Source organism: Nicotiana tabacum, chromosome 12 (assembly GCF_000715075.1).
Source record: "Nicotiana tabacum cultivar K326 chromosome 12, ASM71507v2, whole genome shotgun sequence".
Classification (NCBI taxonomy): Eukaryota; Viridiplantae; Streptophyta; class Magnoliopsida; order Solanales; family Solanaceae; genus Nicotiana; species Nicotiana tabacum.
Genome location: NC_134091.1, coordinates 112725858 through 112748113, shown reverse-complemented (window position 1 = coordinate 112748113; position 22256 = coordinate 112725858). Strand labels below are relative to the sequence as shown.

Sequence of the window (22256 nt, the reverse complement as noted above, 5' to 3'; positions counted from 1 at the left end):
ATAGTCTTGAAATTCTTTGGAAGGTGAATCATGTTTGGGTCACCTTGTGGGACATTGGACCGGGATTGCCAAGCGGATGACGTTTCCTCCATCTCATCCAAAATCTCACACGTCTCCGCATAAGGTCCCACCGGCAAGTTGATTCACTACATATTGGTTGGTTGTGTTAATCCCACGTTAGAAAGTTTTTTAAATCATGTTCTCTGTCATATCGTTGTTGGGACATTCGTTAACCATTGTTCTGTAACGTTCCCATATCTCATGTAGTGGTTCATTTGGCTCTTGCTTGAATGCCAAATGCTCATCTCGAAGTGTAGCTGTGTTCCCCGGAGAGAAGAACTTAGAAATATACTTTTCTGCCAACTCATCCCAAGTGTGAATGGAATGGTTCTACAATCGTTCCAACCAATCTAATGCTTTCCCCAGTAGAGAGAAGGGAAAAATCCTTAGCCTCAATGCATCCTCGGAGACAATTGTTTGTTCTCTCCCCGAACAAGTGTCGACAAACCCCTTCAAATGTTTGTATGCATTTTGAGTTGGAGCATCGGTGAAGAAACCCCGTTGCTCAAGCAAAGTGAGCATCACATTGGTGATTTGAAAGTTACCCGCCCTAATACCGGGAGGGACTATTGCACTTGCATATCCTTTATTGGATAATATCCGGTGTGGAGCCGCTCGTGGTGGAGGTGGGGGTGGAGAGGGGACATTTTCATGAGGCACTCGGCCTTTTCTATTGGCTTGAGGTTCAAGAGGAACCTCATCAACTTGCTCATCCTTGACGTCCACATCCCCCAAAGGTAAATTTTCGAGCTCATTGTTCACCATGGTTGTACCTACGATTTCTCAAACAAGTTAGTGACACGGAAGGAAAAGAAGACATTCCAAAAACACAACCAATTATATAGCTAATACCGTTTTAACTACCCGACAACGGCGCCAAAAATTGATGACGTCCACAACACACATCTATAGGAGATATGATACGGTCGTATACAATAATAATTACCCAACTATGAGTCGGGGTCGAATCCACTGGGAGTTATGAGGGGTGTTAGGTGTATATATTTGAAGCAAGAAAATGGGTTATCTAAGATTGCACTTCCACAACAAGGTTTTATTTTCTATTTCTACTGTTACTCTAATGAATGCAAGCTAAAGAAAATAGATTAGAGAAAAATGTTTTTGATATTTTTCCAATTGGAATAAAGGCCTAGGAGTGTGACCATAACCTAGGTGTTTGCCTAATGGGATAAAGAAGTTTATACTTATTTTGTTGATTGGGGTGTATTACAGCTCTCAACTCTATGCTACCAACTCAATACCTCTCGGTCAGAGAGTGATTTTGCCCAATTTGGCATTCTCAAGTCCAAATGGGTAGCAACCAAAATAGTTGATAAGAGCTCAAGTCGGGTTCTTACTATCTCTAGTTTGAACCCTTTAATTAGGTTAATCAATCTCTCAATTAACCCAATTCCTTGTTAGCTAAGTTATCCTAGACTAGGTCCCCCCTTCTCAAGTAGAGACTAAGTCAAATAGGCATGAATCAATGTTTGCAATCGTTAATTCTAAAATTGAAGCATGAACTAAGCTAAATAATCAACACCTAATCATAAACAATCATAAAATCAATCACCCATAAGGTTTACACACTAGGGTTAGGTAACAACCCTAGTAAAAATCTAGCTACTCATAATGGGATTCGAAGACAATAAAGATGAAAAGCTAATTAAACTCATAATGAAAGATTTAAATGATGAAATCTAATGTTAAAATACAAAAATAATCTAAAACTTCCTAAAATAGCAAAGCGAAATGGCTACAATAGCTTTGTATATTCAAACTTGACCTAATTTTGTGAAACTCGTCTATTTATACAGGGCCAAAAATTGCGGACAAAAAAGCCCCTCGGGAGGTTCTGCGGCCGCACAATTCTATTTGCGGTCCGCAGATTTCTTCAATTGGCAGGAAGATGAATTCTGCGGCCACATATTTCTGGACTACAGATGCAACGCAATCTTCTGCGGTCACATATTTCTGCGGCCGCACAATACTTGTGTGATCTGCACTTCACAAAGGCTCCTGGACCTGGTCTTTTTGCATACTCTCTAATCTTTGACTCTTAAGCCCAATTCTGCGGCCGCACAATTCATGTCTGGTCCGCACATTGCTGAAAATTCTGTTAAATGTTTCTTCTTGGTTTGAGGCCGCAGATGGAATTCTGCGGTCCCCAATTTCTTCTGCGGACCGCACATTTGTGCTTCTGTGCCCTTTATTGCCTTGTGCTTCTGAACACTTCTTTTTGAGTTGGATTTCATCTCGGGAGACCAAATTTCCAGCATTCCTGCAATTTGCACAATTCCATTAGTTTCGGAAACACAATTCAATATTTTTGGACTAAAATAAAAGTTAAAAGGTGCTAATAAGCAGTCAAAATATCCACTTATCACCTAGCGGGTTGGGTTAGGTGTCATCATGATTTATGGATTTTGGGTCATGACAGTTCGAGTTAGTGGAAGAAATTTAAAGGGATACACTTCAAGTTGAATCAATGTCACACAATAAGGGAAAAAAATGGGAAGTTTATTCGAGATGCCCTATAGCTTCTCGAAGATAGATATGAACATCGTCATATCGATCCGCAAGACTCTACTAGAAAATTATTCATTACTCGTAGAACCTATGAACCTAGAGCTCTTATACCAACTTGTCATGACTCAAAATTCACTAGTCGTGATGACACCTAAGCCAACTAACTGTCAACACAATTCAAATGATAGAAATAAGAGATCAATAATGAATTAACTGAAATACTCATACAATATCCCACAAACCGATAGTACAAGTCATGAGCCACTAAGATTTAGATTTATAAAACTGGTATGAAAATAAATACAATATCTATTTGAAATTATACATAAACAGATTTCAAATATAAAACTACCAAGAACAAGTGGCAGCTATATTGGGAAAGCGGGTACGTCTTCAATGCCAACTCCCACCATACGCAGCAACATCAACTCCAATATCTGGATGCAAGGGGCAGAAGTATAGTATGAGTACAACCGACCTCATGTACTCAATAAGTAACAAACCTAACCTCGGGTTGAAAGCAATGATGAGCTCGGAAGAAGGTCAACGTCCAACTTTAGTAACCAATAATAACACAAGATATAATAATGGAATTGATAGTAAATAACTCAAAAGATATCATATTCATATCGATCACAAAAATGCGGGAATTTAGACATACTTTACAAGTATAACAGTAAAGCCAAATCTTTAACCTAAATCACTAAAATATAAGTTCATCAGAGAACTATGATTTTTTCCAAACTTACAACAATAGATAAGATATTTTATTTACCAGTTAGCATGAGAAAACAATACTTTAGGAATGCCATCACGCGCGAATCAACCTCCAAACGTTTCGAAACTAGCTAAAAGCAACTCAAAAATATCAAATAATACCATAGAAAATAAACTCAAACGATAAATGTCGAATCTTTAATCAAATACTCAAAATCAATCAAAAATTTCAACGAGGGCCCGTACCTCGAAATCCCACAAAACTTATAAATTTCGACAACTCATTCGAATACGTCCAACCATACTAATTTCATCCAATTTCGACTTCGAATCGATTTTCAAAACCCAATAATTCATTTTACAATAGTTTAGATAAAAAAAACCCCATTTTCTCTTTTAGATTCAGAAATCAAATTCTGAAATCAAAAGATAAAATCATGTAAAATAATCAAATCGGAGTCAAAAATACTTATTGCAATCCAAATCATGAACGCCTCATGAATCGTCCAAATCCGAGCTCTAGATCTCAAAACGTGATAAAATGAACAAATCCTCGAACTATAAGATTCTGCAATGCACTTCCGCATATGCGGTCCAACAGTCACTTATGTGACAAAATCCCCGCTTCTGCGTAGACCACAGGAAATCCGACCTCTCACATTTGCGGAAGATCTTTCGCTTCTGCGATATAGTAGATGCGAGGAATCTCTGCATCTGCGCCCCTCTCGCTTCTGCGCCAAACTGACCGCATCTGTGTCCTTGCAGATGTGTCCATTACTCTGCATCTTTGAACATCGCCCACCTCCAACTTTCTTCGCAGGTGCGACAAAGAACCCGCTTCTGCCACTACCGCACCTGTCTAAAACCAACCGCAAATGCGTAACACCAGAACCATCAGAAAACCAGCAATCATACATGAAGGAAAAATGGTATGAGCTCGTCTGAAACTCACCCGAACTCTTCGGGACCCCATCCGAACATATCAGCAAGTCCTAAAACCTAACACAGGTCTACTTGAGGCCTCAAATCCCAAAAAATAATATCAAAAACATGAATCACATCTCAATTCAAGCTTAATGAACTATTTCGAATTTTTAAATTCCAAACTTACGCCGAACATGTCCAAATAACTCGGAATCACCTCAAATTGTACACAAGATCCAAATGACACAACAAACCTATTTCAACTCCTGGAATAATAATCTGAACCCGATAACATCAGAGTCAACTCCCAGTCAAACTTGTGAACTTTTCAAATCTTCAAATTGCCAATTTTCGTCAAAAAGTGTCAAAATCTTCTAGAAACATCCAAATACAAATTCGGGCATACGCCCATGGCCAAAATCACCATCCGGATCTAACTGAACCATAAAAGCTCTGATCTAAGGTCAAATACATATAAGTCAAACTTGGTCAACTCTTCTAACTTAAAGCTTCATATTTAAGAATCAATCTTCCAAATCAAATCCGGAACCACACGAAAATCAAACGCGAACATACACACAAGTCATAATACACCATATGAAGCTACTCATGATCTCAAACCACCGAATTGAATGTAAATGTTCAAAACGAGCAGTCGGGTCGTTATAAATTAAAAACTTACAAAATATAAAATTGTGACTTTTTTATAAGCAAAACTAAAAGAAAACTAAAACACATAAATAAAAATGGATTTGAGCATATTCCAGTAAAATAGTTCTTAATTTACGCTTAGGAGCTTTTCATTCTCGTTTTTTCCTTATATTGTTCCTATCCGTGCAGAAAATACCAATTTAATGACTTTGCATGAAAGGTAAAAAACTGCTAAGTCTTCTCCAATATATAGCTAGACTTGTTCAATAATGATGGTGGCAAACGATTTCATAAGACCCAATTTGGCTCCATGTATAAATGAATACTTCATAAGAACCAATTTTAAATGTTAATCCACATATCATCTATTAGTCCCCATACTTGAAACTAAGAGAAAAGAATATTGTATTGATATTCACTTCTCTAAAAATAATGTTATAACCAGTATTTATAATACAATAAAAGCTAGTAAAATTAGAAAACAAATATCATACACCTATACAACCATTGAGATCTTGAAGCAGACTCTCAGCCGCATCCTTGACCCCACTAATCAACTTCGCGTTGTCCCTCAGCAGCTGCATCAAGTTCTCCACCGGAAGTTCCACTTTTTAGATTGCCCACCGGGCCGACCTAGAGCATTGAATACAAATTTTCGGGAACCCAGTTTCTCTTATATAGACCCTGTATTTATATTAAAAAATTCACTAAATATTTGTAATTATGTAACTGTGAACTCAGTTATTATTACATATTAATTTGAAATTACGGTAGAAACACATAAATCTCAAATCCTGGATCCGACTCTGGCCACTCCCAATGATGGTTCAATAGAATTGATGATGAGTAAAAGACCTTACATGGAAGTTTCCCTTTCTTTTTTGAAATTTAATTTTTCTAGTTTCCTTTAGATGGAAGTTTTCTTTTTTCGTGATCAATATCTTCCGCAATAATTCTTTTTCGATTGACATTCATTTAATCTTTCTTGTAACGTTATTGATCTTATGTAAGATTTCATTAGTTTTAAGTTTGAAAAACTTCTTTTATCAAAGATAATTGTAACGATAACTGTATGTAAGATTTCATTAGTTTTAAGTTTGAAAAACTTCTTTTATCAAAGATAACTGTAACAATAACTGTTAACATGTTCATATAAGCAAAATAGCGATTTGCAGAGAGTCAAATCTTTTTATTTGATTGATATATCAATTAAAGTATTATTTCTTCTCAGACAATTTCTCTTGTCACTTCTAGTTATAAAAGTAAATTTAAGCAATCAATATTAGAATGACTATTGTTATATGTTTTATTCCTTAAATTGTTACACTATCAACATCTTCATTAAATTATTTCTTTCTACGTATAATAACTTTATTGGGCAATCTCAATTCACTCATCAAATAACCTCAACCAAATCTCAGAAATTTAGCATAATCTCAGGACTAGCCAATATAGTCCAATACTCATACACAGCACACTCAACAAACAAATAGTATTAATTAACATCTTTTATATATTGACAATTGGACATTATTATTTTTCAACACATCATTATTATTTATTTCACATTCAGGTACGAGCCAATATTGTCCAACGCTGATGCACAAACACACACATATTATATATGATCAGCCATATCAAAAGGAATGAGTTCTTCTATTTCTCGACATGGTGAGCCTCAATATCTTTGGTCAAATAAATGTAAAATCTCAAGAAAGATATAGGCTCTGAAGTGTCTTCAGTCCTCTTCTCGTACTCAAGTGTCCATGTAATCCAGTGTTGATCGCAGGATATGTTAACAATGAAAGCGTTATATACTTCTAGGAGGTCTCCTCCTATCACTTTCCAAGTGCTTGATTTCTTTTCATCATCAATGGCTTCAATGACACACTTAGCAATCTTCACATTTTCATCTATAATCATTATAAAAAGAGATCCAAAAATATAAAGAGACGTTAACCCTAGCTCAACGGTTCAATTTCTCGCAAAAGATATAAACTTTTACAAAATAAAAATTAATATTTGGTTTTTAAGTTTTTCTTAATTACACAGTGGAGAAGGGACATGGGAAGGAGAAGGTTGACATTAAGAATCCATCACATATCATGTGCGAGATTTTCATGGATATCACTGATCTTTAATTTATTTCATTTATTATGTTTCTTATCACTTTTTCATATTATTTTCTAAAAGTTATGTGAAACACAGTATAAATGGAACTTATGCTATTGGATTCTCCAAAATTATCATTACACCAGTGTCAGATCTTTAAAAAATTAATAACTTTTGAAATATTCAACATGCTCAACGACACTTTTAAAAGATCCAAACAACATAAATTTGGAACAATTATATTACTTTTGAAAGTCTTTTTCAAGTACTTGATGAGACAAATGTAATATGTAAATATGGCAAGAAAAAGAAGGGAATTCAAGAAACAGAATCACATAGAGAGGGTAAAGGTTTATGTTCTTACCCTCCTTATATTTCCAGGTAGTTACAGAACCAACCTCTCCAATCCCACCTTCATCAAGATTAAAACCCGTGACCTTATTGGGGCTTATGTTGGATACATGATGAGGTTTAGTTTGATAAAGGTCATGAAATAAGTGTCCTCCACATTTCACCTCCATTGAAACAACCAACTTGCCTTTCAAACCCATATTTTCTTCTTAGGAATAGCAACAGATAGTGATAAGAAAGCAAGTCTGTTATAAAATATTCAGAACTTGTAGTCCTTATATAGAATTAATTAGCCATGAAAAGCTTCTAAATAAAATTGGACAAAGACATATATTTGACAAAGGAGTTTTTTCTTATTTTTTACCAACGATTTCTTTGTTCATTAACTTATGAGAGCTACTATCATGATTTCTAGGAATAATGTGTTTGCGTTCATAAATGTGATACGAACATAAATGGGTGGGCATTTGGAGGATTAATTTCACGCATGGTCACTAAATAGTTTTTTTGGGTTATCAATAAAGTCACAAACTATTCTGTCTCATGATTAAAGTTATTAAATTTTACTATTTGTACCAGTAAATTAAAATTACAAATTTATTTTGGTTTTATTAAAGTCATAAAACTATGTGCTAGTTGCTCGAAAAATACAACTCATCAGAAAGCCAATAAAATTTTAAATCTTAACGAATTTCGGGCGAGTCATTTTCCAGTTATTCATTTTAATAATTTTACCAACTTGATACTAAGGTTAACATCCAAATCAAGAATTGCCTTAATTTCCTACTACCTGGAATGCTATTAGATTTACGATGTACGTAAACTAACCCAAACCATTTCACTATTTGTCCATTGAAAATCCCAAACAGATTTTATTCTTGGAAAAATAATTTACACACTGTTTTCTTTGACTTTCCAAAAGAAAGTTAGTTAGAAGTCGATCTAACAGTGCAGCATATGTCACGACCCAATTTCACCTAAAGGTCGTGATGGCGCCCAACACTATAGCTAGGCAAGCCAACTAACAAAATTAAACATATATTGATTAAACTTTTAATCCCAGAATATAATAAAACATCAAATTCTACCAATGTGAAATACTGTCTCAGATCCTGCACAAAAAATGAAGCAAGTGTAGTATGAGTACGCAAACAACGTGTACCCAGTAAGTATCAAGCCTAATCTCGAAGTGGTAGAGACGAGATGGTCGGCTTTGACACTTACTAGGGGTCAATAATAATAAATAGGATAAAGTAGAATTTATTAAATTCAGCATGACTCACAGAGTTAATAATGATTTACTAATTCAGCAAAAATAATAAAAATTCTTCCAAATGCAACAATTCTCAACGTATTAATTAATTTCCTTCAAGTCCAATAATTTTCAATTTATCAATTAGCTTCACAAGCTGGAATGAACTATCAAAGTATCGTGTATTTATTAATATTATTAAGCACGATTTCTGTCGAGGACGTACGGCCCGATCCAGAGTGTCGTGTACACTGACGACGGACGTGCAGTACGATTCATAGATGCATCTATCCTGCCGAGGTATTCGGCCCGATCCACAAGAACAGAGGACATTTTCTTATGTACCTGTGGAATAAGAGTATTTATTGTAATATTTATTCGAGAGGATAACAGTTTATTTCAACAATTAATTAATTTAAACAAAAACTAAGCATATGAAAATTTCATCTTTTACTACCTTTCATAACAATTCACAATATATACATCAAATAATTTAATTAATAAAGAATACAATTTACACAAGTAATTCATGCTTTGAGTCCTAAACTACCCGGACTTTAGCATTAATAGTAGCTACGCACGGACTCTCGTCGCCTCGTGCGTACGTAGCCCCCGCAATTAGCAAAAATTATTTAATTTAGTCACCTATGGGGTAAATTTCTCCCTCACAAGATTAGACAAGAGACTTACCTCGTCTCAAAGTTCACTTTTCGATTACCACGTCGCGTTGAATTCTCGATTCGACGCCGAAAAACTCCGAAACTATACAAATATTATACAAAATAATTAATATATGCTAAATGATTCGAAATTTATCTATTAAATAAATTACCTTATCCAAAATGGTAAAATTTTTGCCCACGTGCCTGGATTCCGGAAATTTGCAGATGAAAACGTTACCCATAACCTCAAGAACTCAAATATATAATTTCTATCCAATTCCATAACCATTTTCATGGTTAAATTCTTATTTTTATAAAAATCTAGATTTTTCACCTAAACCCTTGATTTCTAAGATTTACTAATTATAATCTACCTATAATCTATGTATTTAACTCAAGGTGTGTAGAATTAACTTACCTTCCGATTGCTAGTTGAAAAACCCCTCTCAAAAACTCTGAAATGGATGAAAAATAGAAGGAAATGGACTAAGCTTTTGTCTGTTTTAATGTTCTGCCCAGACAGGTTTTTCGCACATGCGGAGGTGTGACCGCACCTGCGGTTCCGCTTATGCGGCAATGCCTTTTGCACCTGCGCCCTTTTCCCCTTTTGCGGTTACTGTTTTTGCATCTGCGGGCTTGTAGGTGCGCTTCCTGGATCGCTTCTGCGGTTTGTGCCAGCCCCAATTTCTTTTCGCAACTGCGGCTAGGGGCTCGCTTCTACGAGCTTGCACCTGCGGCTGTCTAAGCTTCAGCTGATACTCCAACTTCCAAAATTGATCCGAGCCTCGTCCAGTTAACCCCCGAGGCCCCCGGGGCCTCGCCCGATCATACCAACAAGTTTGAAATCATATAACGGACTCGCTCGAACTCTCGAAATGCGTAAAACAACATCAAATCTAAGAATCATTCCCTAAACTAAATTGATTCAAAATAAAGAAATTTCAAGTTCTTTAATTTACTTCCAATGCGCCGAAATATACTTAAGCTACTCGGAATGACACAAAATTTTGCATGCAAGTCTTAAATCAATATACGGAACTATTCCTAAACTAGGAATTCTAAATGGACTTCAATTACTCAAAAACCTACTCCAGACCAATTTTAAAGAATTTTAAGCCTTCAAATAGTTGAATTTTACTATTAAGCGTCAAAATACTCCCGGATTATCAAAAACCCGATTCAGACATACGCCCAAGTCCAAAATTACCATACGAACCTATTGGAACCGTCAAATCCCGATTCCGGGGTCATTTTCTCAAAATGTTGACCGAAGTCAAACTTGGCCTTTTTAGGCTAACTTAAGGAACCAAGTGTTCCGATTTCAAACCAAACACTTCCAAATACCGAACCAACTATTTTCACAAGTCATAAATCATTAAAAGCACATACGGGGAGTTTTATTTTAGGGAATGGGGTTCTAAAAGTTAAAATGACCGATTGGGTCATTACATTCTCCACCTCTTAAACAAACGTTCGTCCTCGAACTGGTTTAGAATAATACCTGGAGTGTTAACTAAAAGTGGATACTTGCTCCGCATGTCCTCGACGGCCTCCCAAGTTGCTTCCTCGACTGGTTGGCCCCTCCACTGGACTTTTACTGCAGAAATCCTCTTGGACCTCAACTAGCGAACCTGTCTATCAACATTAGTGAATGGCTCCTCTTCATATCCCAAACTTTGATCTAGCTAAACCGTGCTGAAGTCCAACACATGTGACAGGTCGGCATGATACTTCCGGAGCATAGATACGTGAAAAACTGGATGAACTCCCTATAGACTGGGAGGCAATGCAAGCTCATAAGCAACATCCCCAACTCAAATGGGCCTATAAACCTTGGGCTCAATTTCCCTTTCTTCCCAAATCTCATGATTCCCTTCATCGGCGAAACCTTCAAGAGAACTTTTTCACCTACCATGAATGATAAATCACGCTCTTTCTGATCCGCGTAACTCTTATGTCTGGACTATGTTGTACGAAGTCGCTCCTGAATCAACATTACCTTATCCAGGGCATCCTTCACCAAATCAGTACCATATAACTTAGCCTCATCGGGCTCAAACCATCTGATGGCCGAACGACATCGCCGACCATATAAAGCCTCAAATGGAGCCATCTCGATGCTAGATTGGTAACTGTTATTATAAGCAAACTCGGCCAAAGGCAAGAAACTATCCCACTAACCTCAAAGTTAATCACACATGCCCTGAGCATATCCTCCAAAATCTAAATTGTCCGCTCTGACTGCCCGTCGGTCTGCGGATGAACGGCTGTGCTGAGCTCTACACGGGTCCCCAATTCACTCTGCACTGCCCTCCAAAAATATGAAGTAACTGAGGGCCTCTATCTGATATGATGGAAATTGGCACACCATGTAACCGAACTATCTCCTGAATATAAATCAGGGGCAACCTCTCTGAAATATACGTAGTCAAAACAGGAATGAAATGTTCTAACTTTGTCAACCTATCAACAATCACCCAAACTGCATCAAACTTTCTCAAGGTCCGCGGCAACCCAACTACAAAGTCCATAGTAATGCGTTCCCATTTCCACTCTGGTATGGTCATCTATTGGAATAGACCACCTGGCCTCTGGTGCTCATATTTAACTTGCTGGCAATTTAGACACCTAGCTACGTACTCAACTATATCCTTTTTCATTCGCAGCCACCAATAATGCTGCCTTAGATCAAGATACATCTTCATAACACCCGGGTGAATAGAATACCTGGAACTATGTGCCTTCTTTAGGATCTTTTTCCTCAGTCCATCCTCATTAGGAACACATAGATGACCCTAGAGTCGCAGAATACCATCCACACCAATAGTAACTTCCTTGGCACCACGTCGTAGTACCCTATCTCGAAGAACTATTAAGTGTGGATCATCGTACTGGCGAGCCTTGATCTATTCAAATAGTGAAGACTGAGCTACAACACATGCAAGAACTAGGCTGGGCTCTGAAATATCTAGCCGTACAAGTTTGTTAACCTAGGATTGAGTATCCCAAGCTAATGGCCTTTCTTCTGCTGAAATGAAAGCCAAACTACCCATACTCTCTACCTTCCTACTCAAGGCGTCTGCAACCACGTTTGCTTTGCCTGGATGATACAGGATAGTAACATCATAATCTTTTAGTAACTCAAGCCATCTGCGGTGTCTCAAATTTAGGTCTTTCTGCTTGAACAAATGCTGCAAACTGCGATGATTAGTGTAAACTTCACAAGACACCCCACAAAGATAATGTCTCCAAATCTTAAGAGCGTGTTGCAGCTAACTCCAAATCATGTACTGGATAATTCTTCTCGTGGGGCTTCAGCTGAGGTGAAGCATATGCATTAACTCGCTTTTCCTGCATCAATAAACAACCCAAACCAATGCGTGAAGCGTCAAAATACACTATATACATCCCCGAACCGGAAGGCAACACTAACACCAGTGCTATAGTCAATGCTGTCTTGAGCTTCTGAAAGCTCACCTCACAATCATCGGACCATCGGAATGGAGCACCCTTCTGCATTAATCTGGTCAACGGCACTGCAATAGATGAAAAACCTTTTACAAATCGACGATAATAACCTGCTAAACCCAGAAAACTCCTGATCTCAGTCGCCGAAGTAGGACGCTGCCAATTCTGAACTGCCTCAATCTTCTTGAGATCAACCTTAATACCCGCAATGTCTAGCCAGAACGCACATTTGGAGAACTTATCATATAGCTTTTGTTCCCGCAATGTCTGAAGCACTACTCTCATATGCTGCTCATGCTCTTCCTTACTGCGTGAGTAGATCAAAATGTCATCAATAAAGAAAATGACAAATGAATCAATATATGGCCTGAATACTCTGTTCATCAAATCCATGAATGCTGCCGGGGCATTAGTTAAACCGAAGGACATCACCAGAAATTCATAATGACCATATCTTATTTGGAAAGTAGTCTTCGGAACATCCGAATCACGAATCTTCAACTGATGGTATCCCAACCTCAACTCGATCTTAGAGAACACCCTAGAACCCTGCAACTGGTCAAATAGATCATCAATACGCGGCAACGGGTACTTGTTATTAATAGTGACTTTGTTCAATTGGCGATAATAAATACACATCCTCATTGTTCCATCCTTCTTCTTCTCAAATAATACAGGTGCACCCCAAGGCGATACACTCGGTCTGACGAACCCTTTGGCTAGTAACTCTTCAAGTTGTTCCTTCAATTCTTTCAATTCCTTCGGAGCCATGCCGTACTATGGGATAGATATATGCTGAGTATCTGGAGCCAAGTCAATATAGAAATCAATATCATGATCAGGTGGCATACCTGTAAGATCTGAAGGAAATACATCGGAGAACTCCGGAACTACATGTACTGAATCAATAGTCGGAATCTCTGCAGTAGTATCCCGAACATAGGCTAGATAAGCTAAACAACCCTTCTCAACCATGTGTTGAGCCTTTATAAAAGAAATAATTTGATTAAATGAACTAACAGACGAACACTTCCACTCCAGCCTAGGCAAAGATGGAATAGCTAAGGTAATAGTCTTGGCATGACAATCTAGAATAGCATGATATGGAGATTACAAGTCCATACCCAGAATAATTTCAAAATCGGTCATCTCGAGCAATAAGAGATCTGCTCTAGTTTCATAACCACAGAATGTAATAATACAAGACTGGTAGATCCGGTTCACAATAACGGAATCGCCCACAAGAGTGGACACATAAACAGGAGTACTCAAGGACTCACGAGAAACACCCAGGAATAGAGGAAATAGAGATGACACATATGAATATGTGGACCGTGGATCAAATAATACTGAGGCATCTTTGTCGCAAATAGAAATAATACCTGTATCTGGTCTGGCCGGAAAAGCATAGAACCGAGCTGGAGCGCCAACTGGCTGACCTCCACCTCTAGGACGACCTCTACCCACCTGTCCTCCTCCTGTATATGGTCGGGCGACTGGTGGAGCAACTGGTGCGGTAATCATAGGCTGCTGACCTTGTTGCACTGGTCTACACCACAGCCTGGGACAGAATCTCCGTATGTGGATGGGATCCTCGTACTCGTAACAACTCTACGGTGTAATAATCCGCTGGCTAGAAGTCTGACCCTGGGAACCTGAGTACCCACTGGAAGAACCCTGAATACCTGGTGGGCAATAAGAACTCTCTGGTATAGCACTGAGATAAGGTCGCACTGGAGCACCTCGGGGAGGTGGTGGTGCTGGATATGGAGGCCTGCTGGACTATCCTCTCATGAACTGACCTCTACTCCCAGACAGAGCACCCCTGAATTCTCCAGAATACTTGAACCGCTTATCTCTCATAACCTGCTCTCGGCTCCGCTGACGTACACCCTCAATACTCCGGGCTATCTCCACAACTAGCTCATAGGAAGTACCCATCTTAACCTCTCGAGCCATAATGGCCTGAATTCCAGTATGTAAACCAGCTACAAACCTCCGCACTCTCTCCGCCTTCATAGGAAGTATCATAAGTGCATGGCGAGATAACTCAAAGAACCTCGCCTCATAATCGGTCACTAACATCTGACCTTGCTGGAGCTGCTCAAACTAAAACCGCAACTCTTCCCTCTAGGAGGGTGGAATATACCTGTCCAGGAAGAATCGGGTGAACTTGTCCCAAGTCATGGGAGGAGAATCTGCTGGTCTGCCAAGAACATAAGATGGCCACTATCTATGGGCCCTGCCCTCTAGCTGAAAAGTAGCAAAGTCAACCCCATGAGACTCCAATATCCTCATGTTGTGCAGTCTGTCCCTACACCGATCAAGAAGTCCTGTGGATCCTCATGTCGCTCACCCCCAAAGATATGAGGGTGAAGTCTAGTCCTTCTATCTAATAGTTTCTGTGGATATGCGGCTCCAACTGGCCTGGGATCAGTTGTAGCTGCTGCCACTGGCTGGGCTCCACCCATGGGTAGTGCACCCTGGGTCTGATATACAGCAGCTGCCTGACCATGAGCTTGCGCGGTAGAGGTCTGTGCACCCCCGCCCGCCTGGGATGTGGCTAGGTCAACCGAAAATAAACCGGCCTGAGTCATATTGTCCATAAACCGCAACATACGACCCATAACATCCTGGAATCCCGGTGCAGATGTGAAATCCACCAGAGCTGGCTCTGGCACAGGTACCTCACCCAACTCCTCAATAATGGGATCCTCTGTTGGACCTACTGGTGGAATAGACGGGATAATCATGGGACATCCTCTACCTCTACCACGGGCTGGAGCCCTCCCTCGGCCTCTGCCTTAGCCTCTCGCAACTGGGGGAGTAGCTCTTCCCTGGTCCGTAACCTCATTTGAGCGCGTTCTCACCATCTATGAGAGAGTAAGAGAAAGATATGTAGTATAATATCAATTGCACGATGGAAGATGAAGAAAGGTAGTTTCCTAACACCCTATAGCCTCTCGAAGATATGTATAGACGTCTCCGTACCGATCCGCAAGACTCTATTAGGCCTGCTCATAACTTGTGAGACCTATGTGAACCTAGTGCTTTGATACCATATTGTCACGACCCAATTTCACCTAAAAGTCGTGGTGGCGCCTAATACTAAAACTAGGCAAACCAACTAATAAAATTAAACATATATTGATTAAATTTTTAATCCCAGAATATAATAAAACATCAAATTCTACCAATGTGCGTGCCAGGACCTGGTGTCACAAGTGTATGAGCATCTAGTAGATTATACAAAACTCCCAAAATACTATCTGAAATGAAATAGACAGAAATGTAAATATAAGAAGAGACACTGGTAGCTGCGGAACGGCTCAGGAGGACAGCTCACCACTATGCCTCGGGATGACGTGGATATGTGATGATATGTCCTCCGCTAGTACCTGTCTCACATCCTGCACAAAAAGTGCAGCAAGTGTAGTATGAGTACGTAAACAACGTGTACCCAGTAAGTATCAAGCCTAATCTCGAAGTGGTAGAGACGGGATAGTCGACTTTAACACTTACTAAGGGTCAATAATAATAAATAGGATAAAGTAGAATATATTAAATTCAGCATGACTCACAGAGTTAACAATGATTTACTAACTCAGCAAAAATAATAAAAATTCTTCCAAATGCAACAATTCTCAACGTATTAATTACATTTTCAAGTCCAATAATTTCCAATTTATCAATTAGATTCTCAAGCTGTAATGAACTATCAAGGTATCGTGTATTTATTAATATTATTAAGCACGATTTCTGTTGAGGACGTACGGCCCGATCCACAGTATCGTGTACACTGCCGAGGGATATGCGACATGATCCATAGATGCATCTATCCTGCCGAGGTGTTCGTCCCGATCCACAAGAAAGGAGGACAATTTCTTATGTACCTCCGGAATAAGAGTATTTATTGTAAAATTTATTCGAGAGGATAACAGTTTGTTTCAGCAATCAATTAATTTAAACAAAAATTAAGCACATGAAAATTTCATCTTTTGCTACCTTTCATAACAATTCACAATATATACATCAAATAATTTAAATAATAAAGAATATAATTTACACAAGTAATTCATGCTTTGAGTCCTAAACTACCCGGACTATAGCATTAATAGTAAGTACGCACGGACTCTCACACCTCGTGCGTACGTAGCCCCCACAATTAGCAAAAATTATTTAATTTAGTCACCTATGGGGTAAATTTCCCCCTCACAAGATTAGACAAGAGACTTACCTCGTCTCAAAGTTCACTTTCCGAGTACTACGTCACGTTGAATTCTCGATTCAACGCCGAAAACTCCGAAACTATCCAAATATTATACAAAATAATTAATATATGCTAAATGGTTCAAAATTTATCTATTAAATAAATTACCTTATCCAAAATAGTAAAATTCTTAAAATTTACCTCGGGTCCACGTGCCCGAATTCCGGAAATTTACAGATAAAAATGTTACCCATAACCTCAAGAACTCAAATATATAATTTCTATCCAATTCCTTAACCATTTTCATGGTTAAAATCTCATTTTTATAAAAATCTAGATTTTTCACCTAAACCTTTGATTTCTAAGATTTACTAATTATAATCTACCTATAATCTATGTATTTAACTCAAGGTATGTAGAATTAACTTATCTTCCGATTGCTAGTTGAAACTCCCCTCTCAAAAGCTCTGAAATCGCCCAACAATGGATGAAAAATAGAAGGAAATGGACTGAGTTTTCGTCCGTTTTAATGTTCTGCCCAGACAGATTTTTCGCACCTGCGGAGGTGTGACCGCACCTGCGGTTCCGTTTCTGCGGCGATGCCCTTCACACCTGCGCCCTTTTCCGCTTCTGCGATCACTGTTTTCGCACCTGCGGGTTCGCATGTGCGTTTCTTGGATCGCTTCTGCAGTTCGTACCAGCCCCCATTTTTTTCGCATCTGCGGCTAGGGGCTCGCTTCTGCGAGCTCGCACCTACGACTGTCCAAGCGCAGGTGCGGTTGCAACAGAAGCTGGAAGCTTCAGCTGATACTCCAACTTCAAAAATTGATTTGAGCCTCGTCCAGTTAACCTCCTAGGCCATGCCCCGATCATACCAACATGTTTGAAATCATAAAACGGACTCATTCGAACTCTCGGAACGCGTAAAACAACATCAAATCTAAGAATCATACCCTAAACCAAATTGATTCAAACTTAAGAAATTTCGAGTTCTTCAATTTACTTCCAATGTGCCGAAATATACTTAAACTACTCGGAATGACACGAAATTTTGCGTGCAAGTCTTAAATCAATATACGGAACTATTCCCAAACTCGAAAATCCAAACGGACTTCAATTACTCAAAAATTTACTCCAAACAAAATTTAAAGAATTTTAAACCTTCAAATTGTTGAATTTTACTATTAAGCGTGAAAATGCTCCCGAGTTATCAAAAACCCGATTCGGACAAACGTCCAAGTTCAAAATCACAATACGAGCTATTGGAACTGTTAAATCCCGATTCCGGTGTCGTTTTCTCAAAATGTTAACCGAAGTCAAACTTGGCCTTTTTGGGCTAACTTAAGGAACCAAATGTTCCGATTTCAACGCAAACACTTCCAAATCCCGAACCAACCATCCCCGCAAGTTATAAATCATTAAAAACACATACGGGGAGTTTTATTTTAGGGAGCGGGGTTCTAAAAGTTAAAATGACCGATTGGGTCATTACAACACATAAGCTTAAGTACTTAATATCAATTGTAATATTAACACTAAAATTGATAATTTCAAAAGATAAATAATTAACTTGCTGCAATAATTGTAATTTTTTTATTAAACCATCAAGAATACGGATCCGGTTCTATTCATGAGGGTCTTTGTCCAAGTTGAAATTTCGTTCTAGCTAGTCTTAGGGTATAGCTAATTCGATAGGCTTACTTAGCTCTAAATAAAAATATCAATTCTAGTTTTCGGTGGGCTATTTTAGTGCCAAAAATTTGATTTTCTGTTGAGTTGTACTTTTCAAGTTATTAACACATAATTCAATTATTTTAATGAGAGAAAAAATAGTTTTGTAACTTTATGTGATGACCCGATAGGTATCTTTAAATTTAACATTCAGTTTTGTGCTCCGAGACCTCGAATAGTACCATTCAATATTTCTCGACTTGCGTGCATAGTCCGTATATTTTTCGAAAACTTTATATATGAAAAATTAATAAAAATATGAAATAGTGCTTCAAAACTCATTTGAGTTGACTTCGGTCAATATATTGAGCCAAACGGACCCGGATCAGTGTTCTGACGGTCCCGATGGATCCGTATCATAAATTGGGACTTGGACGTATGCCCAGAATCGAATTGGGGAGTCCTTAGCTCGAATTATCTCCATTTGACGGAAACTAGAAATTTAAAGGTTTAAAGAATTCCTAAATTGGCCATAATTGGATTTTTGTTGATGTCAGGTCCCGATTTGGATTCCGAGAGTTTGATCAGCATAGTAACAATATTTATGACTTGTGTACAAAATTTTATGTTATTCTGAGGTGCGTAGGCACATTTTCCGTTAGTTTTTGAAAAAAATAAAAGGTTTGATTTTATAAAGCTTGAATTTCTAAAGTTTGACCGGAGATTTGACTTTTATGTAAACAACCCCGGAATAGTATTTTGAGGATTCCAATAGTTTCGTATGGTAATTTCGGACTTAGTCGTATATCCGAATTTTGATTTGGAAGCATGTAGGACATTTCAGCGCATTTTGGCAAAACTTTGGAAAGTTGAAGATTTAAAATATTTATAACTTTGATCGAGAGTTGACTTTGATGATATCAGGTTCGGATTATGATTTCAAAAATTTCAGTAGCTTCGTTATGTCATATGGGACTTATACGCAATATTTGAGTTCAGTTTGAATTGATTTGACATGTTTCGACGCGAGTTATGGAATTGAAAATTTCATAAACTCATAAGTCCTAATTGGCGCATGATTTGTAGTTTTGCCATTGTTATGTGTGATATGAGACCTCGAGTAGGCCCGTAATATGTTTTGAGACTTTTTGGTATGTTCGGACGGGGTCCCGGGGAGCTCGGGTGAGTTTCGGAGTGGTTTCGGACCATATCTAGGCTACTTTTAATTGCTGATTTTTGGCTACAACAGTGTACATCGCGAGAAATTTCTGATGTACATGGATGCTTTTGGAAGATTATATCTCGCAATCTATAAGGAATTTGGAGATGATCAAAAAATTAAAGTTGTAGTCTTTGATTCTAGTTTCCAGAAAGGTAAACCATTAATCATTTAGATATTTGTACAGAAAGTTATAATCGATATACAGATGACTGGTACTACAGTTTTTGCATTGAAAGTTGTTGAAGCAAGTTGCCCCTTTTAAATGCGACCTGCCTGTAAATAATGAGACAAGTCGCATTTTAAAGATGCGACTTACCCGGGCAGAATGCTAAAGTTCGGAGTTCGACATTTTGTTCATTTTTAGAGTTTTAGACCTCGGATTTGGGCGATTTCAGAGGGATTCTTAACGAGTTTGAGTTGAGTAAGTATTCTTTATCCGAAATTAATTATATTTCTTGATTTCATACTTATTTACGTGATTAATTAGTGAATTGAACGGAAGAAAATGGGATTTTTGTAAAATCTTCCAAACATAAAAATGAAGATATGAAAGGCAATCCGATGTCGGAATTCAATAATATGTGTATGGTTGAACTCGTATCAGAACGGGTGTTCGTATTCCGTGAATTTTTGTCGTGTTCTGAAAAATAGGCCCCGCATTGACTTTCAGTTGACTTTTTCGAAATTGACTTAAGTTAAGTCTCTTTCGAATTGTGAATAATTTCTAAAGCTCCAATTGAATTGTTGGCAATAATTTGCCAGGTATGATTGATTTGGAGACTAATTCGAAAGGAAAGGTCGTGGTCGAGTGATCACTTGAATTGCGAAGTAAGGTAAGTGTCTTGGTCGAGTGATCACTTGAATAGAACCCTTGAACTATGTGTTATGTAAATTTCATGTGTAGCGGTGTATAGATGAGGTGTGGAGTGTCTATACGTCGTCAAATTGCTTGTATCCATGCTTTTACATATTTAACTAATTATCTTATTTCATGACTTAATTGTTATATTAAATGATTCCCTTATTTTCATTGCCTAGTATTATGCCTTGATTTCATACCTTTATTGCTACATGCTTATTGGACTTTTGTGTCATAATTGCTTCTTGACATTTTGCCACGACCCAAAACCCCACTACAGGCGTCGTGATAGCACTTAATCTCTAAGACTAGGTTAGACGATTATAATAACAATTCAAGCCATTATTTTGAATTCAATACAAGTGTCAAAATCAATAGTGAAAAAAATTATAACAACCTCCCAAGACTGGTAAAACTGAGTCACGAACTCTAACTCAATACATGGAATTATCTCTAAGGTCGAATATACAATACTGTTTGAATAAGAAATTAATTGTACAATAAAATGGAAAGACTCCAAGGGACTGCGACGACCAAGCAGTCCTACCTTGAATCCTTGCGATCATATTCTAATCTATGTCTGAATCCGATATCTCCAATATCTGGCTCTGCACAAAAATGTGCAGAAGTGTAGTATGAGTACACCACGGTCGGTACCCAGTAAGTATCAAGACTAACCTCGGTGGAGTAGTGACGAGGTACTGTCAAGACACTCACTGGTCAAACAACATGTGCAATATAACATACAAAAATAATAGAAAATAAATAGCAGTGATAGCAACACCAATCAACTAGTGATTTAAACAGCAAGACAGCACGAATATCATAATTATTGCTCAAACAAATAATAAACACAAGTACAACCAATTAATCAAGTCCTTCAAAATATACATCTTTTATCTACAAGTTTTTCAAATAAAAATCTTTAGAATGTAATCATACAATTAAATATATCCCGAATATACTTCCTTCAAATAAATATCTTTCAAGTAAATATCTTTCGAATATAATCCCTTCAAGTAAATACTTTTCGATTATAATTCTTTCAAATAAAAGTCATCATGTGACACCTAATTTAACTTTCCTAGTGTGAAAAATATATTCAAGATATCACATCAATTGGCACGGTAACACCTTCGTGCATTTATCGCATTAAATTCATAACTTTCCTGGTGTGAAGAATATATTCAACATATCACATCGAATGGTACGGTAATACCTTCGTGCACTTGTCTCATTCTCACCCATATATATATATATATATATATATATATATATATATATATATATATATATATATATATATATATATAGATCAAATCAATACCTTCGTGCACCCTTCGTGCATTTATCTCTTTCTCACCGTACATACATATAACAATACCAACTAGGTGGGAGAAATGCCAATAACAATAACAGAAATAAAGTGGGAGGCACACAGGAAACAACAACGACTACAGGACACAAAGAAAATATAGGTACACAATAACAGCTTAAGAAAAAGGCATGAATGTATACACAACGAAAATAAATCACAATATAATGTATGTCTCTTGTCCTCGCCTGCA

At 37.8% G+C, this 22256-nt stretch overlaps 1 protein-coding gene across 1 annotated transcript; it reads right to left on the bottom strand.

The window, feature by feature from the left end:
- Positions 1-6161: 6161 nt before the first annotated feature.
- On the bottom strand, positions 6162-7602 carry LOC107772669 (kirola-like). Its single transcript, XM_016592157.2, has 2 exons — positions 7358-7602; positions 6162-6794 (listed from the first exon to the last, which is right to left on the bottom strand). Exons 1-2 carry the CDS (start codon positions 7542-7544, stop codon positions 6538-6540), a joined length of 444 nt encoding a protein of 147 aa, XP_016447643.2. The 5' UTR covers positions 7545-7602; the 3' UTR covers positions 6162-6537.
- Between the last annotated feature and the right edge of the window lie 14654 nt (positions 7603-22256).